This window comes from Halyomorpha halys, unplaced genomic scaffold (genome assembly GCF_000696795.3).
Source record: "Halyomorpha halys isolate HHAL.00 unplaced genomic scaffold, Hhal_1.1 Scaffold2592.1, whole genome shotgun sequence".
NCBI lineage: Eukaryota > Metazoa > Arthropoda > Insecta > Hemiptera > Pentatomidae > Halyomorpha > Halyomorpha halys.
Window position 1 is genome coordinate 63,817 of NW_027113120.1, and position 12,470 is coordinate 76,286.

A 12,470-nucleotide genomic window follows, 5' to 3' on the forward strand; every position below is an offset into this window, starting at 1 on the left:
TAATGAAAACTGTATACTAACACAGACCGTCATAATCTTCAAGCCACTGATGTATTTATGAGGAAAATATTTGAAACAGTATGAAGAACATTTCTCTGGCGATGGTGAAAGAATAGATGGAGGCACTGTTAGGATTAGATATTATTAAAATTACTTGGAAACGATTGATTTTAATTAGACAGACAGGGCATCTCGGCCATGAAGACAGAATGACAATTGAATGTATTAAAAATAGGAAAAGCTGTACAGAATAATAAAGTTAAGTTTGTACGAAGGTTGGAATAGTGGGAGGTGCTTAAGTGCATACCAAGGTTTTTCTTAAACGTTGTTGGCTACAACAGTGATTGTCAACATTATTAGAGGAGTTGAAGCAAAGTTGGGTCCAGGAGTTATCACGGGGGAAGGCTTCATCTTCAATCCAATGATTTTGATGCCCAGAAATTGAGAAATTTGAAAATCTTCAAACAGTGTTAAAACGATTTTCAAGCCATTCGCAGCCTAGCGAGTGAAAGCGCCAACTTTGACTGGCTCGTGACCGCAGCTGCGTCGGTTATAATCCGTCGACTTCTATTTCTGTGGTGGTCCCACTAAAATTCTATATAGACTATATATATTGTAAATTTAATTTAATTAGTTCAGAATAAAATGTTTTCATTTATACACACACAAAAAAAGGTTTAATGTGATTCTCGAGTAACAGGCATCTTTCGGGTCCCAATTTTTAACAAAAATCTTCTATAATAAAAATAAAATAAATCCTGTATGTTCTTAGATTAGCTTTTAGCTAAAATTATTATTATTATTTTATGGGCACAACAAACCATGGAGGCCTAAGTCCTCGCGCGATGTATTTACCAATATTAGGAGGTTATATTCCCAGTATTAGGAAATACACCGCGCGTTTCTTGACGTGTTTTTTTTTTTCGCAGGCGGGTTCGTCACTCCCACGCCTATTTTTTGTGAGTGCCACACATTGGCTAACGAACCTCACAAATGCCCGGGGGGAGGTTGTCAGTGAGTTTTGCACTATTTTGTGCTTGAAAAAAGCCCGCTAAAACCACTATAAAAAAGAGGTCTATGCAAAATCCACTAATAAAATTTTTGCGGATACAAATATGCCACGACAACCGTTAAAATGAACAGTCCAGTCATTGATAATGGCACTTAATCATAATTAAATGAAAAAATATAACCAAAAGGACATTAGCTATATCAAGCTGCGACAATGGTAATTCAAAATGTACTAATCTGTTTCAAACCGGAATTTGTGTATTGAATGCAATTAAAATTAGTGGCCAACATCTCGTTTAGAACCTAAGGACTCACAATATTCCAGACTTACAGACGCAATTATAATTTCTCTACTTATGTCTTTAGTTAGAGATTTTCTTAGTACAGGACAATTTTTTTTTTCTCGGATATATTTTAATTGTACAGCTTGTTCTTGCATCAAAAAAAATAATAGAAATAATTTATGTAAATGTTCAATTCAGAACTAAATATAGTTAAAAGCTTTTTCCCCAGCGATATCAGAAAGTTAAGTTTTATTTAAAGGTAAAAATGTTGCCTTGACCATGAGAATCAAAGTGCTCATGGCAAGTAGAACAACTGTAAAACATTGAATATAATTAGCTCATCATGTAGAGATAGTATAGAAGCATTATAATCAACACGTGTGTGCTAATCACTGTTAAATGGATTAAGAAATCATAAATGAGAACATGATGATGATTTGATTAAACCTTACTCTGAAAGTCTCAAGACTGGAGACTATATCTGATCCATTCTTCTTCAAGAGACAGGACACAGCTTCTGATGTAATATTTGTAGGACACCCCAGGTTCTTGGCTAACCTCTTCGCTGTTGCCATGGCATGACCTGGAGCGGCCACACCCCAAGGATTGTAGCTAGCACTCTCTGCTATAGCCCGATGAAATAACCCTGCAACAAAAGCGTTTTATTTAGTCAAATTTAAGGATGAGTAAGTGAAAGTAACAATGAATTTAAAAAAAAAAAATAGTAATTTTCTGCTCCTTTATGTTGTGCCATGAAATTGATCTTGGCAATGTCTTGCAATTCACCACTTGCCAAAAAGGACCATAAAATCCACTTGGCAGTTTAGGTCCTCCATCAATACTGTACTAGCACTAATTTGTCTTAGAGCAACCTAAATAAAATTTGAACTGCTATAAATTGGTGTGATAATATAGAAAATGGATTAGTGTAAAAGATGCGAATTTGCAAAAATATAATTTAGACAACCAATATAACTAAAAATAATGAATCGTTTTCCACCTCTGCTCATTGGAGATACAGTATGATGGTAGGCACTCCCTGCCCCAGCACTCTCGCCGACCAGAGTCACTTTGTTCGGGTCACCACCGAATTTGGCGATGTTCTTCTGTTGATTGAAGTCGTTGATTGGGTGGCATCTCTTTGTCTTCAAAGCTAAGGAAACCTGCTCATAGGTATGAAATGTTTAAAAATTCGAAGAAACCCGAATTATTCGAATCGTTTATTTTTCTAATACAATACTATTTTATCAAAGAAAAAAAATTATACCAAGTACATAGAAACCCTTACCTATAGTTGGTATCGACTATGACAACATCTTCATCCATCATTTAATGAGGCTTTGTCCTCCTAGGCCCGGTGCCACCGATGAATCCACCACCATGGAGATGTATCGTAACAGCATTCCTACTGGTTGTCTACAAAGATAAAATAATACATAAATAATTTTTGTTAGCTCTAATCTGATTTCTAAATTAAAGTTTTGCCAAGAACATTGCATCAAATTTATAACTCACATTGTGAGTGTATACTGCAAGGTAAAGACAGTTTCATCTCCAATAACTTTAGATTTGATCCCATAGGTCCCATTATGTCGCTCCAGCTGGCTGATTCAACTGGAGGCTGGAAACAAAAAAATCAAATGTTCATCTCATAAATACTAGGTAAATAACAGCTGAAAGAGTTAAAGCACACCTTGAGCCTATAACTCGCTATTGGTGGAAAAGCAGGGTCCTCCTAGGCCCAGTTCCACCGAAGAATCCACCACCATGGATATGTATCATCACAGCATTCCTGCTGGTTGTCAATAGTATAAAATAATATATAAATAATTATTGTTAGCTCAAATTTGATTTCAAAATTAAAGTTTTACTATGGATTCTATTTGAGCCAAGAACACTACATCAAATTTAGTACTCACATTGTGAGTATATACAGCAAGGTAAAAACAGTTTTCATCCCCAATAACTTTAGGATTGATCATATAAGTATTGTACTGAAGACAGGGAGGGCCTGGTTTGGTTGAATTCCTTATGTAGCTCCAGAGATCTATTTCAACTGGAGGCTGGAAACAAAACAATATTCATATCATAATTACAACGTAAATAACAGTTTAATGAAATAATAAGGCACCTTGAACCTGTAACTCAATAAGGGTGGAATGGCATAAGGTATTTTCAAAAATGCCTAAAACTGTCGACCACCTCTAGAAGTCATCCAATAGCCTTTTCCTGCCTCAGTATCGACCACGACCTGATCATCGGGGAGAGTATATACCAAAAAAAATAGAGCTAGAGTAGACGACTGCAGAATCATTATGACAGATCTAAATAAGAAAAATAAGGTACATGAATTAAATTACATCAATCGAGCAATATTTAAAAAGCGCCTGAAATTGAAAAAAGGCATGAAACCCTCCACTCCCGCCCTCTATGATAGCCTTACTTATCTGACTTTTGGTCGATGTACCACATGTCATAATAATAACTAGTGGCTAACCAACTTAAGTAGTGAAAATTTTTTTTTTTCTTAAATAAAATAGTTTCTTAAACTATTTCTTTTGTTTGAAATTGTTCCAGTTTTGTATATAAATCTAAATATTTTTATTTCATAATTAATTTTTTTTTTTTGGAATAACAGTATAATTTTTTATTTTTTATTTTACTTGTTTATATTTTAATATTATTAAATTTTGTCTATCAGTGGAAGTTTATTTTTTATTATTATTTCATTTTCTACATAATTTTGTTTTCTTGTGAGATTATATTCAGTTCTTCGGTTTTTTTTCTTTAACCCGAAAATCTGTAGAAGAGACTAGTTTTTCAATCGCTACACCCTTCGCCGCAACATACCGTTTTAAAAACCAAAATATTTAGCTCTCTTGTACACCATAAATAATCTTAAATGAAAGTTTCGTTTTTCAAATATATCCTGAACTTCTGTTCAAGTATAACAGAAGTAAATAACATAAGGGGATCAGAAAAAGGGGATAAAAATAAACACTAGGAAATACAGTTTTCATAACGAAGAGTTATTTAAAGTTCTTAGATACTCTGCAGTAATCAACTAATTCTCTGGGACTGATTCTGCAGATATCATAAAACACAAAATTTTAAATCAGTAATTTTTTTAAAATAAATTAAAATGTATATACAAAATTAAAAAAGGTATAATTACATCAGTTAAAAGTATAATTAGAAGTTAAATCTGAAATTGTCCATCTTTCTACCACTCAGAAATTCCTTAATCTTGACCTCTCTGAGGCCTTACCCAAACCTAAGGATGGTATTAGAGCAAATGATCCAATGTACTGTGATTTCTTCTCAAGGGCTTAATGTCTTCTGGGTATTTTAGTTAACTTCATGATTGTATAATTAAGATACAGATTCAAAGAGAGGAGTAGGCGATCTTTTATTTTTGCAGTATGAGTATTGGAGTAAAATTTGGAACCATAATTGTGCCAAGGTTCATGATGTACAGTTACCTTGTTCAAATCGACTCTTTACTCTTCCCTTTTTTATAACTTATTTGTTTTATTTTTAATAAATAAAAAAAAAGTTCTCATTTTGAACTGATTTACTCTTTTCGGTCTCTAGATCTCTGACCTAATCTCATGTCTTATTTATTCAGGTATAAAGTCATTCATTTCACACGAAATCACCCAGTCACACATATATCACAAAATGTCGCAGTCAACAATATATGATTAAGCAGGTTATAAAGATAGGCTAGGTTTTACTTTGCATAACAGTCTTTTTCATTTATTTATTAATTTTATACTCAATATTTCTAGATAGACAACTATCACTTTTCTTTTGTTATAATGTAGTGATTAATTAGTTTTTTTATGCAACTGAGTATAATTAATAGATTCCACCTAATCCTGAAACATATGTTTTAGGGCCGCCCGTAGCTCAGTCGTCAAGACACAGTCTTACCAATTTCATGTCTATTGGCGATACCGATTCGAATCCGGCCAGGAACATTAACTTTTTTAATTATTAAAAAAAAAGTGTGTGTGCAATAATATCGAAACGAAATAACATGCCAGAACTCCAGCAAGTTCATAACTTCTGCAATCCTCAACTAGCACATTGCTGTCAAGCTCAAAGCTATATTATCGCCCCAGGGGCCCAGTGTTTAGCAAAAATCAGCTATAGTTGAAATTAATTGCCATTAATATTGCCATGGATACAATATTTATTTATCAATGGTCCATTCATGAATAAGTGTCGTTTCTATGGCAATTTTAGCTATTAGTTTCATCCATAGCTAATTTTTGCCCATCACTGTAAGGGCTTCACCTTCAAGAGGTATTTACTGCCATATTCAACTGCAGTTCAGGACGTGTTTCCTAATTTGGCGCTAGTCACTGTTATTTAATTTGAATACACGTGTTATCCATGTCAATTGTTCATTAGACAATTACATATGTATAATATGATTTCATAACATCGTTAATTTTTTATCTTTGTTCTATTTTTACCATTGTAAAATTTATAATTTTCCTTTAGGTTATGATAGATATAGTTTTATGATTACCTAAAAGATGGCAACATGTAATAGATCAAAATGGGTCATATATAATTGATTAAAAATATTTACAAGAATCTGAAGTTTTTATTGAGATCAATTAAAATTAAAAAACGCTACGAGCTTTGTGTATTTCTTATATTCTACAGATTTGTAATTTTTGAGCTAGATAAACTGGAATGACAATTGACGATCCGGCAAGAAAGGAGGAAATCCGGATAAGGCAGTTTCCTTTCTTACTCCTAGGTGTATTATACTACCGAATAAAGGCTGGGTAGTTTTAAAGTAGGGATGGGATATCGAAAGAAAAATATCGATATCGATATTGGATAGCAATATCGATATCGGTATTATATCGGAACTAAAATATCGATATTTTAAAATATCGAAATATCGATTTCGAAAATTTAACGAATTAAAATAATGATATTTATAAAATGATAACATAGGAAGACATATTTTAAGTCATACCTAATCGAAATACATAAGAAACTCTAATAATATAAGAATAACATAAGAAACTCTAACAAATAACCATGAAACAAAGCAACACCACGACAGCCATAAAAAATATAAACTAAAATATAATTTTTTTATTGAAGAAAATTTAAAAATAGAATATCGATATTTTATTTTTATAAGTATATATTTATTTCGATATTTTCTATTGTTGTAATCGATAGGGAATATGAGCATCAGTATTCCGATATTATTTTATCGAAATATTGTTTAAAATGACTAAAATATTATATAGAGATTTTAAAATAGGAATATCGATATTTTATTTTGATAATTACATTTATTTTTCGATATTTTGTATTATTGTAATATCGATATGGTATATAAGAACAATATTCCGATATTATTTTATTGGAATATCGATATATTGTTTAAATGACTAAAATAACATATAGAAATATTAAAATAGGAATATCGATATTTTATTTTGAAATTACATATTTATTTCGATATTTTACACTAATGTAATATTGATATGGAATATAAGCAACAATATTTTAATATTACTTATTTATTTCAATATTTTCTATTTTTGAAATATCGATATGTTATATAAGAACAATAATACGATATTATTTTATTCGAAATATCGATATATTGTTTAAAATGACTAAAATAACATATAGAAATATTAAAATAGGAATATCGATATATTATTTTGATATTACGGATTTATTTCAATATTTTCTATTTTTGTAATATCGATATATTGTTTAAAATGACTAAAATAACATACAGAAATATTACTATTGTAATGTCGATATTGAATATTAGCAACAATATTCCAATATTAATTTATCGAAATATCGATATTTTTTTTTAAAAGACTAGAAAATTTTATAGAATAATTAAAAATGGAATATCTACATTTTATTATGATAAATACATATTTATTTCGATATTTTGTGTTATTGTAATATCGATATGGTTTATAAGAACAATATTCCGATATTATTTTATTGAAATATCGATATATTGTTTAAAATGACTAAAATATAATATAGAAATTTTAAAATAGGAATTTTGATAAGTACATATTTATTTCGATATTTCCTATTGTTGTAATAGATATGGAATATTAGCAACAATATTCCGACATTACTTTATCGAAATATCGATATTTTGTTTATAATGACTAAAATAACATATAGAAATATTAAAATAGGAATATCGATATTTTATATTGATAATTACATATTTTTTTTCGTAATTTTGTATTGTTGTAATATCGATATGGAATATAAGCAACAATATTACAATATTACTTTATCGATATATCGATATTTCGTTGAAAAAATATCGAAATATCGTTTCTAATCTTTGATATCGATATTAATACCGTAAATATAAATATAAATAACGTAAATATCAAAAGGAACATGAAATTATCAAAATAAAATATCGATATACCTTTTTTAAGCTTTTCATAAAATATTATGAATGGAATATGGTCCGAGTGCGGTAAAAAAAAAACTCAAATAGTAGATAATTATACTATTTTATTGAGCCAACGTTTAAATTAAATATTATAGTTTTCTTTCATAATATATCGATATTTCGATGAAAAAATATCGAAATACTTTTTCTAATCTACCATATTGATATTAATAATAATGTCGAATATCGAAAGGAATATGAATTTATCAATTCAAAATATCGAAAAACTATTTTTATGCTTTTTATAAAATTTTCTTAATCTTATTATACCTAATATAGATATTTCTATAATAATATGATTGAAATATCGATATCGATATTATCAACTATGTGAAATACCGAAATGAATAATAAATTTTCAAAATACCTTTTTTTAGCTTTTCATATTTTTTTTTTTTTTTTTATAAAATATCTATATTTCTATTAAATAAAATATCGAAATATGGTTTATAATCTTCCATGTCGATATTAGTAACAATATCGAATATTGAAAGGAATATGAATTTTTCAATTTAAAATATCGAAACAGTATTTTTATGCTTTTTCTAATCTTCTATATCGATAATAATAGCAATGTAGAATATCGAAATGAACAAGAATTTATCAATTCAAAATATCGAAAAACTATGTTTAAACTTTTTTAAAGATTTTTTTAAATATTTTGCAATGAAATATTATTTCGATGAAAAAATATCGAAATATCGTTTCTAATCTTCGATAACTATATTAATAACAATGTAAAATATCGAACGGAATATGAAATTTTCAAAATGAAATATCGATATACGTTTTCTTAGCTTTTTATAAAATTTTCTTAATCTTATTATACCAAATATCGACAATTCTATAAAAAAATATCGAATATTGTATCAGTTATAATATTGTTAGTAATTATCGATATCGATATAAATAACATTATCAAAGATCAAATGGATGTTAAAGTATTGAAACAATATATCGATCCTTTGATAATACAATATCGGAATACTTTTACTAACGTTAGAAATCAATAATTTAAAAAATGTCAAAAATCGAAATGAATAATCAATATTAAATATTAAAATACTATTATTAAGCTTGAATATTTTCTTTAACAAAATATCGATATTTGGATTAAATAAAATCGGAATATCTTTACCATATTATATTTTTGTACGAATATATGATTATAGATACATTACATTGGAGTGTATATTATCAATATTTCTTTTATTTATATATACTTTTAAGGTGCGCCCCCCCCTTTTTTTTAGAAACCGATATTTCAATACTATCGAAGGAGTATATTGATATTCCGATATTATCGGTTACTCAATATCGATATTAAAATATCGGATATCGGAGACAAGATATCGATATCCCATCCCTATTTTAAAGTTGTTTTGCGTAAAACACTGACTTTCAAATTACATAGTCCAATATGTCATTTTTAATAACTAAAGAAAGGGGGTTCAATAATTTGAAAGAAAAAAATGAGGTCCTTGGAGAAACGTGTCAGTAGCATTTATTATACATGACTTTTATGGACTCCAGACGGATTTTTCACAGGTGAATCACTTAATTTAGAGGGAATATTAGAAAACATAGATAGTAGCACATTAGATAAGGTATATATATATATATATATATATTGATGGCATTGGAATTTTCCATACTAATACTAATATAATCCACCAGCTTCCGCCAATTGTCTCGGTCCCTTGCAGCCACCATCCAATTCCATATTTGTTGCATCAGCAGCACACCATCAGCCCATCGCAGCTTTGGCCTTCCTCTTCTTCTGGTACCATGGAGTGGCTCCATCAGTAATTGTCTTGGTCGATCCTCACTGCCCATCCTAACGACGTGTCCTGCCCTTCTCAGTCTTGCAATTTCCATCACTTGAACTATATCGGATTCCTTAAATATAGTGTACAGCTCCTGGTTTTTCCTCTTTTTTCCCCCTTTTTCCCTCTCCTCTGATGAGAATACCACCATATATACGTCTGAGGATTCTTCTTTCAAAGTCCAGAAGTTCCTGTTCACAAGTCCGGGAGGTAGTCGCATAACTGCATGGTCGCAAGTTTCAACAAAATCGTGTTTTCTAAAAAAAAAAATCAAATGTTCCCTTACCCTGTTACTCTTATCCTTACCTTAAACCACGATAAAGCAAAATGTATAAATGAAATTTTAATTTGATATGTTTGCACGTATTTTTTTCGCTAAAATGATAAACAAAGAAAAAGTAAATTGAACTTTAGAAAATTATTTAAAATTGAATAACTGTCCGATTATTTACAATGATAACGATACATTATCACAATTAAATGAAAAAGAATTATTAATAAAAGAACATTAACTCAACAATCAAGCCGCAAAAATGGTAATTCAAACCATTTTAACCACTTTTGTAAATTAGGGCTTGGATACTGCTCGACGGATGAGGTTCACCCTTAAAAGCTTTAATAAAATAATAAAAGAGAAAGGTGATGGCTAAAACTTCACCTTGAATGTCTAAAGGCTGGTGACTATATCTGAGCTATTCTTCTCCAAGAGACAGGAAACTGCTTTTGATGTAGTCTTGGTAGGACATCATCCCAGGTTCTTGGCTAACCTCTTGACCTGGAGGAGCGACACCCCAAGGATTGTAGCTGGTACCACTCTCTGCTATAGCTCGATGGAACAGTCCTGCAACATATATTTGTTATATTTATATTGACAATTGTTTAATCAAATTTAAAAACGAGTTAGTAAAAATCAAAATGCCTTTTAAAAAAAATCGACAATTTTCTGGTTCTTTATTTATAGAGATAGCCGCTATCTGTTGGGAAAAAAGTCCAGGAGACCCACTTACCAAACTAGTACAATCCATCAATACCTGCATTGATAGCACTAATTTGGCTTGTAGAAAATAACATAAAATATAAAATAATTTAAATTGCATTCATGTAGTAATTAAAAAATATTAAAATTTAACATAGACAATCAATATAAATAGAAATACTGAATCGTTTTCCACCTCTGCTCATTGGAGATACAGTATGATGGTAGGCACTCCCTGCTCCAGCACTCTCGCCGACCAGAGTCACACTATTCGGGTCGCCACCGAACAAGTGTATGTTCTTCTGAACCCATTTCTTCGCCAACACTTGATCCTTAAGTCCTTGATTGCCTGGCATCTCTTTGTCTTTAAAGCTTAGGAAACCTCCCATAATAAAGAAATTTTTGAAAATTCACAGAAAACAGAATTATTCTATTTTTTCAATGCAATAAAAACATTCTTGTACCTAGAAACCCTAACCTATAGCTGATATCTACTATGACAATATCTTCATCCATCATATAATGAGGCTCTGTCCTCCTAGGCCCAGTTCCACCGAAGAATCCACCACCATGGATATGTATCATCACACCATTCCTGCTCGTTGTCAATAGTATAAAATAATATATAAATAATTATTGTAGGTCAAATTTGATTTCAAAATTAAATTTTTACTATGGATTCTGTTTGAGCCAAGAACACTACATCAAATTTAGTACTCACGTTGTAAAAACAGTTTTCGTCCCCAATAACTTTAGGATTGATCATATAAGTATTGTACTGAAGACAGCGAGGACCTGGTTCGGTTTCATTTCTCATGTCGCTCCAGCTGTCTGATTCAACTGGAGACTGGAAACAAAAAAATCAAATGTTCATCTCATAAATACTAGGTAAATAACGCCTGAAAGAATTAAAGCACACCTTGAACCTATAACTCGCTATGGGTGGAAAAGCATTAGGTATTTTTAAAAATGCCTAAAACTGTAGACCACCTCTGGAAGTCATCCAATAGCCACCCACTTTTCCTGCCGTAGTATTAGCCACAAACTGATCATCGGCGAAAGCATATACCAAAAACAACAGGGCTAGAGTAGACGTCTGCTGAATCATTATGACAGATCTAAAAACAAAAATAAAAGATTTAATAAAAGATGTTTATTCATTTTAGTTTAAAAACATGCCACCACCTTCTCCCAAACAAAAATTAAAACTTTTTTCCTTACAATTTAGGAGTATGAATAGCCTTAATTTAAAAAACTACAGCCCAGTCAGTAAATCTGTATCGTATCTAGAACACTGGAATTACTCAAATTGAACTGAAAAAAAAACATGCGACACAAAATCACTGTTGCCTTAATAATTAAATAAACTATCAGCCTTTATCCTCATTAGTACAGAGGACTAAAACCGATCACACATACATCACAAAACTTCTAATAAATATTTCTTGTACAAAATTTAATTCATGTACCTTAAATATAGGCAAATAAATAAAATAAGTTAATGGATACTGGAACAAAATTCGATAAAGATAAATATAGCTCACCTCCTGACTCGTGACCACTATTACTCCAATTTTTTTCTACCTCCTAAATATCTTTATTTACAAACATATACATTATATAAATATACATAACTACATCACATCTTGTATGGCATGTTTGCCGGGGGAGTCACATAGAATAGGGAGGGACCATACCGGATGGTGGTGTTGAAGGTGTGGGTGACCAGGCTGCAGGGCCAGAAGTCCTTCCCTCGGCGAGGACGTCGACCAAAGGGACAGTGCTTTGCCACCTCCCAGATCTCGGTGGAGAAGCGATACTGTGACTCCATTTTTATTTTCTAAACTCTCTTTATTTTTTTTAATATAGCGAGAACCGGTGTTATG

The 12,470-nt window shown here is 30.7% G+C and overlaps 1 protein-coding gene across 1 annotated transcript in view; it reads right to left on the reverse strand.

Annotated features, from left to right (window-relative positions):
* LOC106691641 (acetylcholinesterase) overlaps nucleotides 1-11,698 on the reverse strand; it is a 12,684-nt gene extending 986 nt beyond the window's left edge. Inside the window, 9 exon segments of the mRNA XM_014437484.2 lie at nucleotides 1,568-1,608; nucleotides 1,743-1,941; nucleotides 2,811-2,916; nucleotides 9,457-9,865; nucleotides 10,320-10,449; nucleotides 10,781-10,966; nucleotides 11,049-11,179; nucleotides 11,283-11,431; nucleotides 11,504-11,698. Coding sequence (XP_014292970.2) covers nucleotides 1,568-1,608; nucleotides 1,743-1,941; nucleotides 2,811-2,916; nucleotides 9,457-9,865; nucleotides 10,320-10,449; nucleotides 10,781-10,966; nucleotides 11,049-11,179; nucleotides 11,283-11,431; nucleotides 11,504-11,692 — 1,540 coding nt within the window. The 5' untranslated portion in view covers nucleotides 11,693-11,698.
* Nucleotides 11,699-12,470: the final 772 nt, after the last annotated feature.